This window comes from Eucyclogobius newberryi, unplaced genomic scaffold, assembly GCF_026437365.1.
Source record: "Eucyclogobius newberryi isolate DKJ021-1_F unplaced genomic scaffold, fEucNew1.0.hap1 SCAF_19, whole genome shotgun sequence".
Classification (NCBI taxonomy): domain Eukaryota; kingdom Metazoa; phylum Chordata; class Actinopteri; order Gobiiformes; family Gobiidae; genus Eucyclogobius; species Eucyclogobius newberryi.
The window spans coordinates 32,019,196-32,044,705 of NW_027315823.1; the positions used below are offsets into that span (position 1 = coordinate 32,019,196).

At 41.6% G+C, this 25,510-nt stretch overlaps 2 protein-coding genes across 2 annotated transcripts in view; both read right to left on the reverse strand.

The window, feature by feature from the left end:
* Positions 1-3,767, reverse strand: part of atg7 (ATG7 autophagy related 7 homolog (S. cerevisiae)) — an 81,060-nt gene extending 77,293 nt beyond the window's left edge. The window contains exons 1-6 of the mRNA XM_072452666.1: positions 3,348-3,767; positions 1,862-2,072; positions 1,319-1,373; positions 1,126-1,243; positions 951-1,028; positions 749-865 (exon numbers count right to left, since the gene is read on the reverse strand). Of these exons, the coding sequence (XP_072308767.1) occupies positions 749-865; positions 951-1,028; positions 1,126-1,243; positions 1,319-1,373; positions 1,862-2,033 (540 nt within the window). The 5' untranslated portion in view covers positions 2,034-2,072; positions 3,348-3,767. The remainder of the gene's footprint in view (positions 1-748; positions 866-950; positions 1,029-1,125; positions 1,244-1,318; positions 1,374-1,861; positions 2,073-3,347) is intronic.
* Positions 3,768-8,479: 4,712 nt separating this feature from the next.
* On the reverse strand, positions 8,480-10,355 carry hrh1 (histamine receptor H1). The gene has a single exon (XM_072452667.1). The coding sequence runs from the start codon at positions 10,249-10,251 to the stop codon at positions 8,662-8,664; it is 1,590 nt and encodes a 529-aa protein (XP_072308768.1). The 5' UTR covers positions 10,252-10,355; the 3' UTR covers positions 8,480-8,661.
* Between the last annotated feature and the right edge of the window lie 15,155 nt (positions 10,356-25,510).

The following is a 25,510-nucleotide window of genomic DNA, read 5'->3' on the forward strand; positions in this document are numbered from 1 at the left end:
AATTAGACAAAAACTGACTTATTTTGTTTCAAGACATTTCTACAACTACTAAATAAACACCAAAAAAGTAAAATTGTTAAGCTCATTTCAAGAATTCTTGATATGTAAAATTCACCTACTGCACTGGCAGATAATTTCACTAATTGCGAGAACATTTTTGCCTATTTTTTTCTATTTTTCTATTGTTAAAAAGGTGTAATCTTGCAACGTTTACACAGTTTGAATTCATTTTTAGAATATCTTTGAGCTATTCTGTGGTGCATTCAAGACACCATCTTAAGAGAGAAGTGGTTCATTCGAGCAACTTTCTTTCATTCATTAAGTCAAAAACAGCTCTTCGGTAAACACACTTTTCCTCTGATTAGAATGGTGCAGTTTTTTTCATTTGCCCTGATTGACGAGCGCTTCAACCCAGCAACCCCAAATGTGTTTTCTCAAACTTCTCTCTCAAAGTCACTACGACTCTGACCTTAATGAATATTTAGGCCGCATTAAATACTGATTAGTTTTGGTAAATGGAGAGATTGTTTTGCAACTTTGTCGTTTGTTACTTTTGAAGACAAATGTATTCATCTTCATGGCATTCAAATTGATACCATGGTTATTCAATATCTCAACAGCAATATCTTATTCCTTATTGAAATTGGTAATTAAAGACAAAGCAATATAGCCTTGTCTGATCCCTTTGAACATAAACAATTAAGCAGGTCACAAGGCCGCCATTAATTACACACTTTAAGGCACTTGCCTGTTTGGAAGAAAATACTTTCTCAATGACGGCAGGCTCCTTGATAATCTTAATTCCCTCTTGAAAACAGAGAGCAGGGAAGCAAAACCAATAATAGAAATGGTACTTCTTCAAATCCTGAAAAATACAGCAATGAAAACATCATGACACTCAATATTATGAAGAAATGGATTAAGAATAATGGAAATTGAAATTTACATACTGCAAAGGTGAGGAGAATGAATCTACACAAAATGGATGGATCGGTCACGGCAGCTCCCGACTTTATGGCATCCCATATCTACAAAACAAGACATTTCAGTCTGACAACTGTGATTAAAAGTAATATTGTCAAATATTACAACAACTACTACTGCATACTGTTATATTTGTAATACCTCATTAGCTTCCTTTTCCAACATTGCCTTCTTATCAGTGGCTTTAAAGGCGTCTAGTGTGTTCATGTTGTACAGCGTTCCTGAGGCCGGACAGCAGCGGACTGAAGTTGGTCCCTCACTGATGGAATTAAACAAGTCAATTCAATATTTGAAGGACCAAACCCTGGAATCGCCATATTAGATAAATACTTACACATCAAAAGCACTAAACTCCAGAGTTAGTCGAGTTGGTAGGCCAACTGGGTCACCTATGCATATAAATACAAATATATGAACTTGTCAGCAAATGAGCACTGGCTATGGTAAGATTTAATTATATATTTAAATATATGGATACAAATTTGATTGGTGGTATTTGGAACAATGTTTTATTCACAAATAGACCAATAGAACACATTATGATGAATAACTTATAAATGTGTCTCTTTAGATATCAGTCTCTGTATAAACTTTAAATACATTTGAAGCTTCTAAACACACTGGCTAAAACTAGTACCAAATACCCAATTTAAATTTAGGACATAAAAAACAAGCTATACAAGCACTTTTCTGTATCCTGTGTGTGGCTTCTGCTTCTCCTTTGCTTTGTGTGAAGGTGATGTGGGCTTCTGATTATCACTTGGTTTGGAGGTTTAGGTGAGTTGGGACACTTTACACTTTTCATCACATTGGATGATTTGTTTATTCAGAGTAGACTAGGTTTATCAGTTGTTGCCATGCTTGAATGTTGACCCACCGTTGTAGTAGAAGCCTTTGATGCTCTTGGGGCTCTCGTCCAGTCTGTACTCATTAAGTTTCTTCTGGGTAAGTTGGTGCCAGAAGCCGGCCTCCAAGGCACTGCTGAAGGGGGCAAACTGCAGCTTCAGATCAGCTTTAGCTCCGTCTCCTTCTCCAGCTTGAGAAGCCATGGTGCAACTATCAAAATGTTCCTCGGAGAGTTGCAAAACCTAGAAAATGAAAATAAATTGATTTAACAACGATGACAACGATTACAATTTTAGCTATGGCTGTGCAATTAATCAAATTAAAAATTAAAAAAGACCCAATAGTTTCAAATTGTCAATGATCAGATGGGTCTTTTTAATCAACAGATCCACAGCCAGTCCTCTGTCAGTAGAAGCATGTGGTTTGGAGTGGAGTTCAGATTTGAAGAAATTAACTTAATGTCATGTCATAATGGTGCTTATTAAAAATGTCTGTTTTTAAAGGGAAAAAATATGATAATTTTTTTCCATATCCAAAGATATTTTCTTGAGCTACAGATGAATAAGCAAGACACACAAATTAAATTCAAATTCAAACAAAGTATCATATTCCCAGGTTATATATTAATATTTGACATCAGCAACCTGAGAGTATGATGCTTTGTTTGAATCTTCCGCAGCCTTTGATACTGCACATGAGTGCTCAATATAGGATGGAAAATCAGATGCATGCAATCTACCGTTTTCATAATCAATCAAATTAATTATTATGAATTTTGAGTGTACTGATCAATTTATTTATGGTTCATTATATTTACAATTGAATGTGTTATGTTTATAGAGTGTTTTGTGTGCAACATAGACTTAAGTAATTCTTCTTAAAAGGTAATTTTTATTAAGGCGAAAGACCACAGTCCAATCTACACCTAAAGACGTTTTATCATTTAATTTAGTCAGTTTCAGGCTTGCATTTTTCTCCTATAGGAACATAAAAATCACCTCTTACACACCAAACGTCACAATCTTGAAATCATTTGTTGATACCCAATTCTAAGCTGAATTTATTCAAGCTTTAGCTTTCAAAAATTAAACATTGAAATACAGATTTCCTCTTACATGTAATTATGAACTACAGAAGATGTTTCAAATCGATTCTGTCCTGTTCACCTGCAGTGTCTTGCCTTGAAGCTCCATTATGCTTAAAGTAAATTATGAAGATTATATCTGGCATAAAATGTTTGCCTTGCAGAGCTATGATACGCATGTCATAAATAAACAAAGCAATAGAGGAATACAATATTTAAATCAGAGAGCTCTTGGTTTTGTACCATTCATTCATAAGCTACACCATAAACCACAAACCATAAAGCTACACTCGTCGTCACTTTTCACTTTATATATGATTAAAACTACTGTTATTGCGTCATTAAAATCAGCAGCTACATGAGAGGAAAAGGCCAAACACAGTACATAAATAATACTTAAAAATCAAGCATTTCGTCTTGCTTTTTCACTTACCAAATCGTTACTTCCTGGTCACGCTGGTCATGTGATCACGGGACTTGTCAATAGAGCAGTGCACTGTGGGAAATAGCCGTAGCTTTTGATATATATGTATGTGTGCGTGTGTCAATTATGGAAAAAGCGTCATGGAGTAGAATATAAAGTACCAAAATATGAAAATAAAGGCACAAACTACAAAGCAGGAAAACACGGATAGGAATCTGTACGTGCCGTTTCTTTTCATGTCGTTTCTGCTCCGATAGTTACGAAGTATTGAGGACTATAGTCCAGATGTGATGTGGCACAACTCTCCGTGATCTAAATCTACTGCCTAACGATGGATGTGGTTGATATTCACATCTCTGGTTTCTTATTTATTCGAAAAGAAAAGAGGAAAGTGCCTGTTTCCGGGTTTCTCTCGGCGCTGGAGAGCTGAACGGTGATTGGCTCTACGTGGTGTGAGCTTAGAGACCGTGTCAAAAAACGAATTTGACAGAAAAACGAACACGAATGATTATAGAGAGTATTATTATAAGGTGTGTCTACAGAGCCGCGATAAAGGTGCACTATGCCATTACTCTGGTGGTGGAGGGTCAGCCACATGCTTTGCCTAGAACAGTGGTTCTAAACCTGGGTTCGATCGAACCCCAGGGGTTCGGTGAGTCAATCTCAGGAGTTCGGCGGAGGTCAAGACACACATCCGACTCATATGATTCATGATGACACGCCCCTCTTGCCCTATCTGTGCTGCAAGGAATTTCAAGTCAAATCAATTTATTTGATGATTTGATTTGAATTTGATGATAGTACGTCTTGTGATTTCTTTCTTAATATTTTACACTGAATCAAAGCCCACCTTTCTGGGCAAAGTTTTTGTACCGGCCTGGCCCTAAAAGTGCCAAAAGGACAGCCTCTGGGGCCATTTCCCTTGTCCTTTTCTATAACTACTATACTATAATATAATATCTTTGCGAGCAATCCTTTTCGAGGATGCTGGACATAAAAATGAAGAAAATGAACAGACTTTGTTGCAAAAATGACATGAGAGTGGCACTTGAAGCCACGCATTTCTGAACTGGTCTCTGAAAGGCAACAGCAGAAGTAACACTGATTTACAGTGAATATTCATTATTATGTGTTTTTTGCGTGAAAATCATGTTTTGATGATTTTGTTCTTTGAACACAGGGATGTTGATGCATGGTTCATTTTGTGAACCAGTAAAATATATACCTATGTTTTGAATTTGAAAAAATCATATTTTATTTTTCCAATTAAGAAGGGTTCAGTGAATGTGCTTATGAAACTGGTGGGGTTCAGTACCTCCAAAAAGTTTAAGAACCACTGGCCTAGAATGTGCTGTGGTATGGCATTAACTCATGAATCTCTGTGGACTGGAGACAAACGGATTATGAGGTCTGTACTACGAAGCTGGCTGAACTTACCCTGGATGAGTTTCTCTTACCCGGCTCGAACCCAGTCATGAGCGCCTGTGGATAAGTGGAACTCTGATGTGCGTTCAAAACTGGCTCTGTCGGCCCCGGAACCGCCAGCGAGTAGAGGACTTCAAACATGGGGAACTTTCAGTCATAGTCTCAAACGTATATGAGGAATTACTGATCAAATAGAAGCCCACAGAAACGCAGGCGCTGTGCTCATGTGGATGAGCACTTAGCGACCAATCACAGCCACAAGAAAATACATTTGATTTATCGATAAAACAGACTGAAGCACAAATGTGCTAAAGGCATGAAGGACATTTGATACAGCGCCATGGACTGAAAGCACAGCACTGATGTCTATGCCAAGCAGCACATAAAGACAGTTACATTAATGCATGACATGTTTAATTCATAGTATATTTAATACAGTGTAATTCAAGATAATGTGGATGTTCCATCTCTAGGAATCACCTGCATAAACATAATTTATCCTCTTTATAAATGTGCAATGATATAAAAGCATATGTATTGTGCTGTCGCTAATGTATTTCCTAATTTCCCTATTTAATTTAACAAATTCAACCCATTGTAATGTAAAGTTTTGGTAATTATGATTGGAATATTTTTTTATTGATTTAAAAACATCTATGGATGTTTATTTATGGATACATTTTAGTTGCAAAAAAATCTTAGTATGATGAAATCCACAATTATTTTAAATGTGTATTTGTTAAAGTAACTTTTGGTGCAAGGTCCTGTAAGAGGTTTTTGTCATATACCAAAAAGGATAGAAAACTACATCCTAAAGACCATAGAGCGGTCAGACACCAAACGTAAGCCTATTTGTATTCTGAGATGTTGTTTTCACCTCAAATTCCAAAGTCGTTTAAAGATTTCTGTCTCCAGATTTAAAAGCCAGTGAAACATATTATACCTCCAGTAAACTGCAATAAAAGTGTAATCAATATTTCTTTCCACAAAGCTCTCAGTTCAGCCCCCACTGTGAAATGTTTGACAGGGCAAAGCAGTGACTCAGCGCCGGTTCACTGTCTGAGCCAAAAATACACCTAATTTGTAGGGTACATTTCAAACAATACACAGGTTTTAAGGCAGAAAAATAAGCAGCACTATTTTTTATTGTTTTATTTTGTACATTTGGAAGCAATTAGTGACCCTGGAGATTAATTAAGTTTCATTTTCATTATGAACTACAGCAGCTGTCTCGTGGAATATTTATCTGGCATGTAATGGAACTTGTAAACAGTGTGTCGGTGTAAATTTTTTAGGCACAATCCCCAAAGTAGCTCTTAATTATGGCACGTTTGCAAATATTTGTAAATAGTTCTCAATTTTAAGTAGTGAGGATAAATAATGAGGTTGGCAGCGGCACCAAGAAAAAAGCAGATATCGAGGTTCTCTTTGTTCATGTCCGGATGGAAGGAGTGGACACTTTATAAATACTTGCATAATTAAGTAGATTTGTATTTATGTATTTATTTTTTGAGTAGATTTTTTTTTTTATTTAAATGTATAATCATAAAAAGTTCCTGGGCTGTCTCTAAATTCATCACCTGCTCTGATTTAGCCCAGAGAACATGTGGATTGAGGTTTAAAGCAATTTAATGCTACTTAAATTGCATTAAAACGTAACTAGTTCTTTGAGTAGTATTTTTCATGTGTATTTTACTTTTGAAAAATGACAGCAGCACTTGTACTTGTAATCGCACATTTTTTACCACATAACTTTTTGGAGATAAAGCCTGATAAAGCAGAGATTAGACGTGTCAGGAGGAAAGGTGGAGAATAATGATGCTGATGTCAGAGCTTCCAGGAAACGGGAGGAAGACCAAGTGGGCGATTTATGATTGTAAAGTGCAGTGGTACTCAACTCTTTTCAGTTGTGACCCCCGACATAAAAAGAAGCCTATCCCCAAAGTGATCAAAGTAGCCTCAAGTATAATGTTTGATTTTATTTTGAAGGTACAGAATAGACCTAGAAAAATGACTTTGGTAGGCCAACACATAATAATCTACATTTACGACTGCATTTGAAGGTGTCAAGCCTTGTTTATGATTTTCATTTTTTTCTCTAATATTATCTGGGGACCCCTGAGATAATTTTGTGACCACTGGTAGAGTATCTAACTTTCATTTCACATGCAGCGTTTAGCAGCTATTAGCAGCAAAAGCAAATTCCTGACTTGATCCCAGACACTGTTACATTGTGCAACATTAGAATGAGGACAACAACTGAACAATGTCCTCCCTCATGAGTCAAATTAAGGTTCAGGGCTGAGGGCACGTCACTTTAGTAATTAATAATAGTCGTGTTTTCATTTTAAAGCAACAGTGCAGTAGCTACTACAATGCAACTGCAATACCTTTTCATAAATGTAATTATAAGAAACTTTCACATGTGTGTTGCAATATATTCAGCAATATATTCCAAATGCCTGTGCAGATTATTCATCCTATTACCGGTACAAACATTCTCATAATATTATATTTATCTCTACGTGTCCGCTGTCTATCCCTTCTGAGCCCCATAACTGAACAAGAGAAATACAACCAGCAGGTAAAGCACATGCGTTTAATAACTTGTGTGCAGAATGATACAGTACAGCCTCGTTCAGTGTCACAACTACCAGTACTTTTTTGCATGCCTGTCATTTATACAACTTCAGTCATGTAGAAAAACAATAAATAACATTTGCATTTTAAACAAGCAATTGCCACAAGTGCAATATAAAAATAGGTGGTGTATCTTACATTTGAACACATGTACATTTTCATTGAGGAGGCGTTCGATAATGACGGGTTTGTTTGGTGTGGAGAGTGCGTGGGTTGGTCTCATTGTCCAAACACGTACAAGTGACGAATGGAAGATGTCCAAGTAACTTTACTCAGGCTGGCGACAATCAGCATGACATTCACTTATGCACGAGTTACTCATCACGTCAGAGCGCTGGTCTTTGTGGATTGATGTTAACAAAATAAATAGATTTGATACAAGTTAAAGTTATTGTTGTCCAGTTGTTTTATACATGTATTTAGCAATTACTTGAGCCCAACCATACATTTCATAACATTGTCAAATGGTCTTGTCATATTCTTACACTTACACTGTGCAAAATGTTTTATTGTTGTTTTTTTGTGATGCAGCACTTAATTGTTTTTAATTGTACAATTCTATTTAAATAAAATGCATTTGATATTTCCGAATAAATGTAGGTCTAATGCAAATAAAACATAGTATTTTGAATTTCTCACACTATACATCTGTTTATGCAAAGGAAGGTGCATCATTTACAAATTGTTATTCCTTTTACTGCCTGTCTCTGTTCAATGTGCGGAGTATTATCTTTTATCAACAAACTGTCACTGTTAAAAAAAAAAAGCACCGATGAAAGTAAGTTGGCTTTTGGTTGCCTTTGATGATAGAAACTAACCAGACCTCTACATTAGTCCAATGTAAATGGCCCACACATTAAATATGTTTAGGGAAACATCAACACAGATCAATTATACACGATTGTTCATGTTATTTTCAGACATGATTTTTTTGTCTCTGTTCCTATTTTACAGTAACCGCTTTGGTCAAGTACTCTCAGTAACCCATGTGAAACTAGCCTATCCATTTCAAAACTTATTCAAAATAGGAGTGGGGTATATGGCTAAAAAAAAATATGGCTGATCGACAGGAGAAAATGGGTGGGAAAAAGTGTGTTTGAGAAGACAGCTGCATTTAATAGCAACCTAAAAGCAGATTTTCCCAGGGATAAGATCACAATTCGATTGTTACCACCATATCGCCCAGGCCTATCTAAAAATATCAACATTTCTATTGAAATTGTTCCAAAATTATGACGGTATATTTCTCCTTCCCCCATTAGTGAATGTTCAAAATATTTTTAAAAACCCTTTTAAAATTCCCATTACAGAGCGGATATATGAACGGATTTAGTGTTGAATTCATGTACCCCAACCATATTGTGAACATATGCAGATCGTGATGCACACACTCTTTGCAAAACGCCATCACCATAAATGCTATAAAATACGGTATCCAGCATAAGAGGAAAGCTGCTATGATGAAGCCCAATTGTTTGGCCGCTTTGTGCTCCTTGCGAATCCTCAAACTTTGTATTCGCTGTCGAGAATTGTCAATAAACTTTTGCCATGTCTGTTTTAACGTTGCCTCATTTTCCGGGTCCAGTTGGTCATTCTGAACATCCTCGTCCATCCAGGGAGTTCCAGAGTGATTGGCCTCACAGTCGGTGCAAATGCCTGGCTTGTACCCTTGAATGTCCGATATCCTATTACCGCTTACTGAATTGGGTCCTGAGACATGACATTGGTTCAAAGATGCTTGCACTTCATTTTCATTGGTTCCCACTGAACATATAATGTCCTTAGCCACTGTGGGCTTGTTATGTGGAAGCTCTGAGTCTTTTGGCTGCTCCAAAGGGCATTTATTGACTTTTTGGGGCAGTCTTTGCTTTGTCATTGCAAGTAAACATTTCTGTTGGCCTCTCGCTAAGCTTTTCCTGAACGGTGCTACTTTTCCCCGATCCGTCTCCTCCAGAGAATACGTCTGGTCCAAAATATTTTGGTCAAGCGAGCTTTGCGTTTTTGAAAGCTTTTTTAAGCCCTCACTCTCCTTTTTTGGTGATTTCGAAGCCTCTGGCATCGGCTCATTGGGTTCATTTTCCGCGAAAGAGTCTGTTGGGTGAATAATTCGTTCTCTATCTCTTAAATGTTGCCTCACCGCCCTGTAAATGTGCATATAAAACCATAACATCAATATTGAGGGAACGTAGAAATTAAAAATGGCCGTGATGACTTTAAACCATGTCACGAATCGGAAATCGGTGTCACACTTGTTCTCTTCTTCCGGCTTCAAATCCACTTGGGAGAATGATCGCCAACCTAAAATGGGAACTATCCACATCATTGAAAGCAGCCACGCTCCGGATATCATCATGCTGGCTTTGCCCCTCGTCCGATACTTCAGATACTTCAACGGCTGTCTCACGGAGCGATACCGATCCAAGCACAAAATGAACAAGCTGAAGATTGACGCCGTGCTCGCCACGTAGTCCATGATCAACCAAAACTGGCAGACTGCGCGGCCCAATTTCCACTCATCCTCCAGCAGGTACACCAGGTTCAGCGGCATGACGGTGGTGCCGACTATCAAATCGGCCACAGACAGGCTGACGATGTAGAGATTCCCAACTGTGTGTAAAGTTCTGTCCCTTTTCACGGCGTATAAAACAAGCAGATTCATTATAATGGTGAGGAGAGACAGGAGTCCTAAAATAACCCCGAGCAGTGCGTTGCGGAAGCGGTTGTGAACATTCAAATTGGTGCTGTTTGTCTCCACTGAATAGGGATCGAGCGACGTGTCGATCTTGATGTTGCTGATGTTGAGATGGCTCGTCGCGTGTAAAGGGTCTATGGACAGACCAGAATCCATCCTCTCGAGGGGGAAGTGGTGCTGATTACATTATGAAGTCAGTAGTGTTTTATGTATGTCCACATAAATCCAAATAGTCAATGTTTTATCCAGCAGGAGGGCCATCGTTTCCTTTGGTCTGAAAAACATACGGAAAAATGTGAGTGCACCAATTACAGTCTTTGGAGTTATTTTTATACTTTAAACCCTTTGCAGACCTTTTTCTTTTATTTGGGGGACAAAACGTACCTTTTTCGTAAAAAGGGTTTCAGACCTTGTATTACAAAGCCTCAGTAAAAACATTTTTTTTACCACTGAATCTCTTTCTACAGTGGATCACTTCTGGACGGCTGAGGATTACACCGGCTTGTTTCTAATATTTACTTAATTTAAAAAAAAAGAAATCCATTTTAATCTATTACATAACCGCCATGATTTTTAACTTTTTGTGATATTCTTAGGTGAATCCTAATTTCTCCTTTGAAAATGTTTCAATCCCAGATACTAATATAAAACTTCTTAAACAGGTAAAATTTCTGTAATATACTCTTTTGGAAGTAGAATAACCACATGATAAAATGATATTATAAATCTCTGTTAGAAATGTCATTATATTGTATACTTAAATGTTTTGTGGTATTGAAATCTATATCATGTTCCCTTAGTATCAATGTGTAAATAGTATTGTAACACTAATCCTCTGTCACATAGACACGTCCATGAAGTGTTTTGCCCGAGGACACAACAGTGTGAATGGCAGGGAGCAGAAATCACACCACCACTCTTTAGATTTGTGTGCAAGCAACTCTACCATAACTCTCTTTTTCCCATTATTTAAACTCTTTCTTCTTCCGTTTTATCACTATAGCAACACTCAGTTCTTCACAACTGGATAATTTTCTTGTTACAAAAAGGAAAGTGAAGAAAGTTATTCTTGTCAGTGGAATAATTTGCATATTTATGAGCAGGAACTGTTTTCTGCCTTATCTCAATTATAAATGTTACTTTACAAAGTTTGTATGTCATATGAGGAAACAAACATCATTATTATTTTCTGAAATTAGCATAAATATTTCATTCATCTGTCATTGTATTACCCATCAAAAGAAGTGTACAGAGTTTCTGGTTTCCTCTGTTTCCAAGTCTTGTTGAATGGAAAAGATTGTGTCCGTCAAAAGTATTGATACCCAGATAATTGAAACTATCATTTATTTGAACTAATATCAATACTGAAAATACTTACATAAACAGTACTAGATTGGACTTTTCCGACACTCCGAGAGACCACAGTGAAATACTAAAGGAACAATTATTATTTGGTGCCTAAAATTCCATTCTAAAATAGTGTTTTATTTTCCTTTTCATGTCAGAACTGGCATTGGATATGTAGCAATTTTCCTTAATTCAAATCGAGTTTGAAATTTGAGGCCGGGTATCTGATAAAACACATATATATTTCATCCACACATAACCGCAGGAAAACTCCAACCAAAGTGAAGCTTTTGGTAAACTCGGGTTTTGTGTTTGACTTTGACGCTTGTGACTGACGTTTTAAGTTCCCAATACACCTCACACACAGTACTTTTTATAAAAAGAAGGGCGGCGGATATGTGTTTATAAAAATACCCGCCTAAGTGGGTACATGGCTTGAGTATACTGAAAGCTATGCAACCACCCGTGAAGAAAAATAGTAAGTATACAAATATAGTGCTTTACAATTGACATAAGTGTAAGAAACACAGATCGTTTTGCTGTGCATCAAGAAAAGATAAATGTGGTCGCCACCTGTCTTGACTTGAAGATGTGGTGGCAGTGTGTACCTTAAGCTGAATGTTGTTACTACGTCGCCACAAGGATAAAAACTGGTAAGATCTGTGAAGAGGCAAATCTGACAATGTATTTCACTGGCAATAAAAATATGCTGTTATGAAAAATTACTATAGTGTGACTGTGAAAGCTTTAAAGTGATAACGCCTCAAATGAAGGCAGGTGGTGTGGCCTCTACCAGAGAAGCTACACTTTGTGGAGGGTTTTATTTTTCTATATGGTTGTTTCTGTATCAAATTGACACTTTAGATATAGTATTCCACAGTGCTGAACCGTTTTTGTGCAAACCAAGTGTAAAAACATGGAAATAAAGTTACATTTTATCAGAATCTTGCAGCTATTTTATATTATGGACATTTTGTGGCATGAGATCTTGACCCATCTCACTTTGGAGTAGAAAAGTTCACTTGTCTGAAGAGTGGATTTAAGTTTTCATCACAACAATTAAAATAGCTATTGCATTTTGTACATTTTTATCACTTCATCTGTCTTTCCCACAGAAGAGGCTTTAGTTGCCAAAACATCTGACTAAATACCTCCTGCCTTACTCCTGATGTTGGACACTTTACAGGAATCCTTCTCTTTTTACTACAAAGTGGAGGTCATTTGAGCTTAACGTTCACTTTTTATCTATTTGAAGCTCATAAAAAGAGTGCATGCTTCTCCCTGCTTCACTGTCCATCTGGCTTCTTTAGCACTTGCTCAGGGAAAGTGGCAAGTCCCATCAATAACACACAGCAACTGTGACCAGAGGGAAAAGGCACCAGTGCGCTGACCCGCTTGAAAAAAAGAATACAAAATTACAAAAATAAAGCTTCAACAAGACGAATGTAGCATGTAGCACGGATGTGCACCATTCATTACATTATGCGGATCCAGATCGGCCTGTAATGAGTCGAGGCGCTCATTAATTAAAGAATGTATTTTTAAGCATCATCTTATAACAATTCAAAATCTTAATTAAGATTGTGAATTGGCGATTGTATTAATCATTGATCTGTTAAGTTTGAAGAGATTTAATCACAATGCCTATTAAAAACAGCGTTTGTATACTCGTGACATGTGACGGTCGCCAATATTTAATCTGATTAGTTTGTAAGATAAATAGTTATGTATGATAAACTCCAAAAGCTATATTTAAGGCCCATTGCTGTTCCTCATCACTGTTTCTTCCCTGTCGTAATTCTCAACTAATGTAGATAATGATTGTTAATCATTGACTCTGGTTCAGGAGCTGGACAACGCCTCAACCTCCTACTCCTGCAACCACACCTCCACCATACCACACCTCCACCATTTAACCACACCTCCACCATTTAACCACACCTCCACCATACCACACCTCCACCATTTAACCACACCTCCACCATTTAACCACACCTCCACCATACCACACCTCCACCATTTAACCACACCTCCACCATTTAACCACACCTCCACCATACCACACCTCCACCATTTAACCACACCTCCACCATTTAACCACACCTCCACCATACCACACCTCCACCATTTAACCACACCTCCACCATTTAACCACACCTCCACTCTTCAACCACACCTCCACCATTTAACCACACCTCCACCATTTAACCACACCTCCACCATTTAACCACACCTCCACCATTTAACCACACCTCCACCATTCAACCACACCTCCACCATTTAACCACACCTCCACCATACCACACCTCCACCATTTAACCACACCTCCACCATTTAACCACACCTCCACCATACCACACCTCCACCATTTAACCACACCTCCACCATTTAACCACACCTCCACCATACCACACCTCCACCATTTAACCACACCTCCACCATTTAACCACACCTCCACCATACCACACCTCCACCATTTAACCACACCTCCACCATTTAACCACACCTCCACCATACCACACCTCCACCATTTAACCACACCTCCACCATTTAACCACACCTCCACTCTTCAACCACACCTCCACCATTTAACCACACCTCCACCATTTAACCACACCTCCACCATTTAACCACACCTCCACCATTTAACCACACCTCCACCATTCAACCACACCTCCACCATTTAACCACACCTCCACCATACCACACCTCCACCATTTAACCACACCTCCACCATTTAACCACACCTCCACCATTTAACCACACCTCCACCATTTAACCACACCTCGACCATTTAACCACACCTCCACCATACCACACCTCCACCATTTAACCACACCTCCACCATTTAACCACAACTCCACCATTTAACCACACCTCCACCATTTAACCACACCTCCACCATTTAACCACACCTCCACCATTTAACCACACCTCCACCATTTAACCACAACTCCACCATTTAACCACACCTCCACCATTTAACCACAACTCCACCATTTAACCACACCTCCACTCTTCAACCACACCTCCACCATTTAACCACACCTCCACCATTTAACCACACCTCCACCATTTAACCACACCTCCACCATTTAACCACAACTCCACCATTTAACCACACCTCCACCATTTAACCACACCTCCACCATACCACACCTCCACCATTTAACCACACCTCCACCATTTAACCACACCTCCACCATTTAACCACACCTCCACCATTTAACAACACCTCCACCATTTAACCACACCTCCACTCTTCAACCACACCTCCACCATTTAACCACACCTCCACCATTTAATCACACCTCCACTCTTCAACCACACCTCCACCATTTAACCACACCTCCACTCTTCAACCACACCTCCACCATTTAACCACACCTCCACTCTTCAACCACACCTCCACCATTTAACCACACCTCCACTCTTCAACCACAACTCCACCATTTAACCACACCTCCACCATTTAACCACACCTCCACCATACCACACCTCCACCATTTAACCACACCTCCACCATTTAACCACACCTCCACCATTTAACCACACCTCCACTCTTCAACCACACCTCCACCATTTAACCACACCTCCACTCTTCAACCACACCTCCACCATTTAACCACACCTCCACTCTTCAACCACACCTCCACCATTTAACCACACCTCCACTCTTCAACCACACCTCCACTCTTCAACCACACCTCCACTCTTCAACCACACCTCCACCATTTAACCACACCTCCACTCTTCAACCACACCTCCACTCTTCAACCACACCTCCACCATTTAACCACACCTCCACTCTTCAACCACACCTCCACCATTTAACCACACCTCCACTCTTCAACCACACCTCCACTCTTCAACCACACTTCAGAAGCTCTATCTATACAGGCCTATCCCAGCATCTCTGGTTGTCTCTGCTCTCTTGACCCTCCACCCCATGTCTCCATCATCTTCACCTTAACACATCACCAAATACAGGAAGGTGGGGTTCTGAATCATCTGGACTGATCACCTGAGACGGAGCCCCCATCCTGAGTCTCAACTCAAGTCGAAACTCTAATCGATCTATCATCAATGTCCTCATCATCGTCTTCATCCTCATCACTGTAATAAATGAATATTTTGTCGTATTCCATTGTTGTGACGTGGTCCTTGCTTGTGGGGGCAGGAGTTCTACAGTGCATCCAGAATGTTTTCACAGCATCTAATGTACAAGTGCTTTGTTGTTGTTGTTTTAAATACATCTGCAGGTGATGTTTGTAGAATTGTTAGGCAAATAATGAATTGAATCCATTCGGAATAAAGCTGTAACAGGACAAAATGTGGAAAAAGTGATGACTGTAAAGGACAAAAGCTGCATTAATATTTCACTCTGCTATAAACATTAAAAGGAGTCACAATATCTTGAGGAAATTTAGATAATATTGTGAATGTTGTTTTGACGATATGCAAAATTCCAAGTTAAGTATGTAATTTAAAATGCTACAAAAAGAGCTGATTATAAATGAAAATGAAAAAAAGATGTAAACTACAGACATTTCAGGTTTGGCTTATATTTAAACCTGAACTAATGTGTTTAAAGACACATTTGAACCCATTTCTGTTTGATTGACATAATATTGAGATTGACTATTTTGTGTCAATATTGTCCACCACCCCTAGTCACAAATTCATAATTGTATCTATCTTAGGTGTATTCAAACATATATGCTAATACTAACACTATAGCAGACTTTCAAAACAATTTTCCTCTTTGCTATTTGAAGATGTGGAGTTTGGACCACTGCTCAGTCCTGATTTAAACCTGAAAATCCTTCAGTAGTCCTGCTGAGTCAGGCCTAGCGTGTCCTTGTTTAGTCCTACATTTATAGTTCAGGTATATTCCTCATTTAGTCCCAGATCAGTCCTTGAATCTGACCTTTTAGACGTACTTTAGTCTTGGAACGACCCTGGTTTAGTTACTAGCCCCGAAACTAAACCTGGACTAAGGCTAAAGCAGGACTAGAACAGGACCAACCGATCTATATCAGGACTAAACTGGGCTCAAATAAGACCATATCAAGGTTGAAATGTGAAGGCGTTGGTAGTGTGCATGTCGAAAACCATTAGTATAAATCTGAATATTTCTAATGTTTGGTTCAAGATTTTGACATTTTAGAATCACCTACGTTGTGAGCGAAAGCAAAGTTGAGCGAGCTAATTAGTGATTTTAAATTACATTGACTAGAATAAACCGGTTGTCATGGCGGCAGGTGGTTGTTTCTAATCTTAGCGGCTTGAATCCGGCTACGTCACTTTGGACCTCTTGGACACGACTGGACCCAGTACGCACGGAGACAGTCTAGGGATGTGTGAGTAAAATGCATCAATATGTGGCATTGCTCATCACCATCTGCACGTCAGTGAGGAGGAAGAGCAACAAGAGCAACAAGTTCAAAATCCAGTTTTTGAATCCAGAACAAACAGTGAAGGATTTCTGTGCAAAGCTTTAAAAACGGAGTCATAAACTACAGGGCCGGCCAGTGCTTCCTGCAATACAAATTTATTATAAAATGCATTTCCTTGGGCGTTAGCTAGCCTTGATACAAAAGAAAAGTCTTGATTTTGATACTGACTGTTATTATTTTGTGGTCTTATGCAGTTCTGACGTACACTAGATCATTCAATCTATTCGGGAAACATCAATAAACATCAATATCTCCCTGATTTATTAAATGTACCTTGTTTTAATACTTGAAGCTAATGACTTTATTTATAACCCCTCGTGTCAATAGCCTCTACTTTAAAGCTAAATACGTTAATAGCTGTTCAACCTAACATGTTGACCAATTCAATATCCCGACGCACATGATATATAGTGCAATACTGTCGCTATTATTGACAGTTTATTACAGACAATAATAACTGAATACACGTTTTATAGTTTGTGAGTAAATTAGGGTTAACTTGACAAAGACTTCTCAAAATAAAAAAAGCAACAGTTATTTCTCTGTTTGTCATTAATTATGTTCAAGCCAAATACTGAATAATCCAAAATAATTGACATACATTTCGCAGCCCTTTAAGTCATTATCAATAGGTTTATTAATTAACTAAAGATTTCAATCATGTTTTCGTCATGATTACATCTCCAAATAATCTGTAGACCCCAGACTGCATTAGTTTTATAGTTTAGACACTGGTGAGTGAGGTTATGCCCCGCCTAGTGCTATTAAAATCAGGTGAATGATTAACTGTAATTATTTTATAGCCCCATAAATCCTACAAACTCTTCCTCCTATTTTCCAAGACGTTCAACAACAAAAGAAAAGAAAACACAGATCGGAAAGAAACACTGGACTAGTTTCCAATTAACCAAAACCAGATGATTATCTAGCTCATTATGATAAGCTGATGACTATTCCTTGTCTGATTCCAATATTAAAAACCCGCATAATTGAGTCTAAAATTGTGTCCTGACGCTATTTGGACAATTCCTGAAGCTTTGAAACACCTGACCGACCTTGAACCACCTGTTGCTCCCGTTTCAGCCCAAATTGAACTTACCCCTTTGCAATAAATCAATGTAAAAACGTTGAAAAGTCACTCAGAACAGGCGCGTTCCTTCAGAGTTGACCGCGGCTTGTAATCCACAGGAAAGTCTCCGCGCGGGTGAGACGCAGAAGCTCTGGACGCGCCAGAAACGCGCCTCCTTCACGGTGCGATCCCCCCGCGCGTCACTCGCACGCTCACATCCCAGACAGACGCCTCCGACTCTCACGGCTCAGTGCGCGTCTGAGGAGGGCTTGTTAGGCGGCCAATTCCTGCACGCGAGCCGCAGCCGCACGCACCTGCGCATGCGTAATGTGGAGACGGGAGAGCGCTGGAGGTGTGCAAGGAGCGCGGCCGAGTAACCTTATGAGTCATGATGGGTGATAGAATGTAAATGAGGTGAGAGTCATACTTTTACACACAAGTAACTGCCAGTAACGATGAACTGAGTCTGGAATAGGATGGAACCAAGTCTGCATCAGAACAGGGCTTGAATCAGGAGCAACTCTTTATTTCTGTTCTGTTTCAGTTTATTGTATGGTGTAAAGAACGTCTGTAAAATAGGTTGGATCAAAGTTCAAAGTGCTTTGTTGGAGCTTGAGTAAAGGGTGGATCATATTTGCATATTCACATCAAAAATGGGACCAAAGCAAGACTAAAACAATAAGTAAACCTGGACTCGAAGAGGACCAAACCAAGTCCGGACCAACAACATCAGGACTAAAATGGGCTCAATTAGGACCAAATAACACCAAGCATTAATGCACCCAAGAGGCTTTTAGCCGCCATGGCAACGGAGAATTATGGAACTGTGAAGTGAAATATTTAAACTCAGAATGGGCATGTCATTTTTTCTAGTTCAAGTTAGGTTTAGATGATTTGATTTGTTTCAAGGTATTTCTAATTGGTTCCAACTTCCAAATTCAGCAAAGTTTAGTCAGTAAAGCACAAGACTCGGGTTCACAGTTCCCCATATTTTACCGCTGCAGAGCCTGACACCCTTCTCCTGCTTGACGAATGTGATTCAATTCAATTCCTTTTGTAACGCCCAAAATCACAACAGCTTTCACCTCGAGGGGAGACAATGGAAACAGATTAAACAATGTTCTTAAGAATTTAGCAACGTCCCAGCATGCAAATGTCCCAAGGTCCCCTGTCCTTAGACAAATGTCCCAAGCTCCCATGTCCTTAGACCCTTCTCAGCAAAGAAAAACTACGAAACCTCTTCGTGAAAAAGTAGAAACCTGGAGGAGTTTCACAGTGAAGGAGAGATCCGACTCCCACGGACAGGGGGACGCGAGATAGACAGTGGAGCTGGACCCACACAGGGAACCAGTTCTTCAGGAGGTAAAAGCAGTTATTCAGGAGGAGACCCAGTTCTTTGAGGCAGATGAAGATGAAGAGGAATCTGGAGTAGAGCCTGTTTCTCCAGGCAGTTGAGGAGCTTCCGGATCCACAGGTGGGAATATGGCTGAAACAGAACCCCTTTTTGAACCAGTGGAATGCTTTTTATGGAGCTTTTCAGACATGCTGTGAGCAGGGAGTTACAGTAGTGTACTTAGTGAACCTGTGAACCCCCTTGGAAGGTTTGGGGACCCAAATTTGGCTTCTGACCCCAATGGAATAATATGTAAGTTACTGTTAAACATCTAAATCCCCAACAATCTTGCATGAAAGATGAAAGAATTTTGTAAATCAATCTAAACGCCAAAGTACTCCTGTAACAACAGATGGAGTTGATAGTTTGTAATGTCTTGGACAAATTGTGTACAGGTCTGAAAGTTGAAAAAGTGGGTTAGGCTACACGAGGTACTGTGTAAACTAAAGCAGGGCCTGACGCTCAGAATCAAGATTAATTGCACTGCAGTATTGTATATGAACTTTCCCCTGGCCCGTGATTAGGCCGCCTAAAAAGTATTTTCTCCCCACCAGAGCTTGGTGAGGCAGAAAATGTATTCTGGGGAGATTAATCTAGTCCACTTGTTTCTAAAAGGTAGGTCAAGTATAGTCAAAATATAATAGCTTATTATTATTGCTTTAGTCTCAGCAAATCAAGGGAATCATTTGGGTCCCTCTCTTAGAGTAAGTGAAGTTCACAACTTTCAGCTTTCATTTCAGTAAAACCCCACAGAAGAACCTCAGTGCTGAAAGTTCACCAACACAAACATCATGATGTGATGACTGATTTGGTGAGAATCCTGTTACACTCGGCAGTTACAGTTATTTTGAGTGTAAATAATAACCAAATTTGGTCAAACTGGTTCTGTTGTTGTACTAATTCTGAAGTCAAAGTGAAATATCTGACCTTTTAGACGATCAGAAGTCCTATAAATGACATCCATAACAGGAAAAAAGCAATGTGTCATCGATTTTTTTCATTTTCAAGATACGTCAGAAACACTGGGGCTTTCGTGTACTTTATAACATGCTTCTCTTCTTATATTATCAACTCACAATTCTTCCCAAAATAATATTTACGTTTCATGGAGGCACAAGCTGCATCAACACTTTAGGGATTAACATTCTCTGTGAAATAGCCACATAACAGCCGCCTCGCAGAAAGCCACCGACTACAATAAACTGTGAAACAAATTCTAGTTAAAAAATCGGTTTTGCTCTTTAAATTTGCTCTTTTAAATTTGCTCTTCTACCAACTAAATGTGGCCGTATGCCCAATATCAGCAATAACATATGGTTCCAGCACAACACTGCATGAATAATGTGCAAAATGCTAACACGACTAGTGTAAACGTGCCATTACGTTTGAAACGCTTGTTAAACTACGCTGGAATACAGATAATAAGCAAATGAAATATTCATCTTAATTTAAAAAAAAAGATTTGACAATAGAGCAAGCATGAAATGTCTTGTCTTAAGTAAAAAAAAAGAAAATTACAATTGGCAAGTTCCATTGTCAGATCATATTTTAAGATATAGTCAAAATATACTTAATTCAAGCACCAAACACACCACAAACACATCGAAGTTGGGACTAAACAGGGGCCAAACTAGGACTGAACCTGGAACAGAACCTGGTCTAGGACAGGACTCAACTGGAGTTCAACCAGGAAGTGAACATGCCGATAAATTCAAAAGACATTGCAGAAAACAAAACTTTTGCATAATGTCCATCCATCCATCCATCTTCTGCCGCTTTATCCGGGGCCGTGTCGCGGGGGCAGCAGTCTGAGCAGGGACTCCCAGACTTCCTTCTCCCCAGACACTTCCTCTAACTCCTTCGGGGGGATCCCGAGGCGTTCCCAGGCCAGCCGAGAGACATAGTCTCTTCAGCGTGTCCTGGGTCTTCCCCGGGGCCTCTTCCCGGTGGGACATGCCTGAAACACCTCCCGAGGGAGGCGCCCAGGAGCCGAGCCACCTCAGCTGGCTCCTCTCGATGTGGAGGAGCAGTGGCTCTACTCCGGGCTCCCCCCATGTGGCCGAGCTCCTCACCTTATCTCTAAGGGAGCGCCCAGCCACCCGGCGGAGGAAACTCATTTCGACCGCTTGTATCCGCGATCTTGTTCTTTCGGTCACTACCCAAAGCTCATGACCATAGGTGAGGGTAGGAACGTAGACCGACCGGTAAATAGAGAGCTTTGCCTTTCGGCTCAGCTCCCTCTTCACCACAACGGTCCGATGCAGCGACTGCATCACTGCAGCCACTGCACCGATCCGCCTGTCGATCTCACGCTCCATCCTTCCCTCACTCGTGAACAAGACCCCGAGATACTTGAACTCCTCCACTTGGGGCAAGGACACCCCACCCACCTGGAGAGGGCAAGCCACCTTTTTCCGGTCGAGAACCATGGCCTCGGATTTGGAGGTGCTGATTCTCATCCCAGCCGCTTCACACTCGGCTGCAAACCGTCCCAGTGCATGTTGCAGGTCCGGGTTTGATGGAGCCATCAGGACAACATCATCTGCAAACAGCAGAGATGAGATCCTGTGGTCCCCAAACTGGACACCCTCTGACCCCTGACTGCACCTAGAAATTCTGTCCGTAAAAATTATGAACAGAACCGGTGACAAAGGGCAGCCCTGGCGGAGTCCAACATGCACTGGGAACAGGTCTGACTTACTGCCGGCAATGCGAACACAGCTCCTGCTCCGGTCATACAGGGACCGGACAGCCCTGAGCAAAGGGCCCCGGACCCCGTACTCCCGGAGCACCCCCCAAAGGACACCCCGAGGGACACGGTCGAAAGCCTTCTCCAGATCCACAAAGCACATGTGGACTGGTTGGGCAAACTCCCATGCGCCCTCGAGCACCCGATGGAGGGTATAGAGCTGGTCCAGTGTTCCACGACCGGGACGAAAACCACTCTGCTCCTCCTGAATCCGAGGTTCGACTATCGGTCGGATTCTCCTCTCCAGTACCTTGGAATAGACCTTACCCGGGAGGCTGAGGAGTGTGATCCCTCTGTAGTTGGAACACACCCTCCGGTCCCCCTTCTTGAACAGAGGGACCACCACCCCGGTCTGCCAGTCCAGAGGCACGGTCCCCGAACGCCACGCGATGTTGCAGAGACGTGTCAACCAAGACAGTCCTACAACATCCAGATACTTTAGGTACTCAGGGCGGATCTCATCCACCCCCGGAGCCCTGCCACCGAGGAGTTTGCGAACAACCTCAGTGACTTCAGCTTGGGTGATGGATGAGCCAGCCTCCGAGTCCCCGGACTCTACTTCCTCTTCGGAAGACGTGACTGAGGGATTAAGGAGATCCTCAAAGTATTCCTTCCACCGTCCGACGACATCCCCAGTCTAGGTCAGCAAGCGTCCACCCGCACCGTAAACGGTGGGCCTCCCCGAACTCCTCCCAGGCCCGGGTTTTTGCCTCTGCGACAGCACGAGCCGCGGCTCGCTTGGCCTGCCGATACCCGTCGATGACCTCCGGAGACCTACAAGCCAGGGTGGCCTGATAGGCCTCCTTCTTCAGTCTGACGGCATCCCTTACTTCCGGTGTCCACCACCGGGTTCGGGGGTTGCCGCCACGACAGGCACCGGAGACCTTGCGACCGCAACTCCGAGCAGCCGCATCAACAATGGAGGCGGAGAACATGGTCCACTCGGACTCAATGTCCCCAACCTCCCCCGGGACATGGGAGAAGCTCTCCCGGAGGTGCAAGTTGAATACCCTGCTGACAGAGGGCTCCACTAGACGTTCCCAACAGACCCTCACAATGCGCTTGGGTCTGCCAAGTCTGTCCGGCTTCCTCCTCCGCCAGCGGATCCAACTCACCACCAGGTGGTGATCGGTTGACAACTCTCTTCACCCGAGTGTCCAAGACACGCGGCCAGAGGTCTGATGACACGACAACAAAGTCGATCATTGACCTCCGGCCTAGGGTGTCCTGGTGCCACGTGCACTGATGGACACCCTTGTGCTTGAACATGGTGTTCGTTATGGACAATCCGTGGCTAGCACAGAAGTCCAATAACTGAACACCGCTCGGGTTCAGATCGGGGAAGCCGTTCTTCCCGATCACCCCTCTCCAGGTGTCACTGTCATTGCCCACGTGGGCGTTGAAGTCCCCCAGTAGAACAACGGAGTCCCCGGTCGGTGCACTGTCCAGTACCCCTCCTAAGGACTCCAAGAAGGCCGGGTACTCTGCACTGCTGTTCGGCCCGTAGGCCGTCACAACAGTGAGAGACCTGTCCCCCACCCGAAGGCGGAGGGACGCGACCCTCTCGTTCACCGGGGTGAACTCCAACACGTGGCGGCTGAGCTGAGGGGCTATAAGCAAGCCCATACCAGCCCGCCGCCTCTCCCCGCGGGCAACACCAGAGAAGTGGAGCGTCCAGCCCCTCTCGAGGAGATGGGTTCCAGAGCCCAAACTGTGCGTGGAGGTGAGGCCGACTATATCTAGTCGATATCGCTCAACCTCCCGCACAAGCTCAGGCTCTTTCCCCCCCAGCGAGGTGACATTCCATGTCCCCAGAGTTAGTCTCTGTGTCTGGAGATCTAGTCGCCGAGGCCCCTGCCGTCGACTGCCGCCCAGATCTCTCTGCACCGGCCCCTTATGGATCCTCCTGCGGGTGGTGGGCCCACGGGAGGGCGGCCCCACGTCGCTCTTTCGGGCTGTGCCCGGCCGGGCCCCGTGGGGTAAGACCCGGCCACCAGGCGCTCGCCATGGAGCACCCATCCCAGGCCTGGCTCCAGGATGGGGCCCCGGTGACGCCGATCCGGGCGACGTAAACTGCCTTGTTCTTGTCATCATAGAGGGCGTCTGAACCGATCTTTGTCTGACCCGTCACCTAGGACCTGTTTGCCTTGGGAGACCCTACCAGGGGCATGAAGCCCCCGACAACATAGCTCCCGGGATCATTCGGGCACTCAAACCCCTCCACCACGTTAAGGTGTCGGTTCAAGGAGAGGCATAATGTGTAAAGCGTAAAACCTACGTCAAACCCCAAAATTGTCATTTATTCCCAGACAGAAGTTAAGATCATGTCTCTGCAACTTTCTTCATCCTCCCACAGGAATTTGAATCACACTAAGGCCTTGGTGACGCACAGTAGCAGAACAGCAAATATGAAAACAACGTCTTATGAAACAGCATCCAGAGAAACTAAGTAAAGTAAGTGCACCTTAAACAGCCTCAGATGTATATGACCGCTCAAAGCAATCAAGAAATGCAAATTGACACATCTTCTACAACTACAACGTCTACAAAAATAGGCACAATTTTTCTTCAAAAGATACAAAGCGGGTCTAATCCCCCCAATATGACGTCTGATACACAGGACAAAACCACTATGTTTGCCTTTGTTTCAAGAGCGTCGAAACGTTGCTGTGGGTGTGATGCGTGTTTGAAAAAATTGATGCGAAAATGTTTGAAATAAATGAATTGTCAATGTCAAAGTATTAAAGGTGATGCATGTGGAGTCAGTGAGCTCATTGGAGTGGCCCCAGAGCAGTCAGACAACAAACAGGATCTAATTGGAAACATTGAAAGCTTGTCCTCGGTTCACACATTTGCAATGGGCTGTCAGCCACGGGAAAACAACAAGCTGCTACATTCATTAGTACATTTAACCACAAAGAATTTCAACAAACTGAAGAATGGCAGATACAGTGATAGTACAAATACATGCTAGATGAATTGTTTGTTTAAAAGTATATTTGACATGGAAGTAGGGATGTCACAATATAACATGTTGAAGATAAATTAAACACGATTTAAGACACGATCATTGAGACTGTGATCAAACAACAGGGAAATCTTTAATTTTCTTTTATTCCCGTGATCTAACATGTTACTTTCTTTCACGATTGTGCCTGGCTTCACGAAATTGAACTTTACTTTTGGGGGAAAAGGCCATCATGAGGAAATGGCTGATACAAACGTCACCAACGATCAAAAGCTGGACTGAGGTTTTAACAGACATTAGGCAAATGGGAAAATTACTTTCAGACTTAACTTGGAAATGGACAAATTTGACAGACTTTGGACTAAGTGGGACTCTTGTTCGGGGTTGTACGCACGTGCTGTGATTGTGTTTCTATTGATGTGTGTCTTTC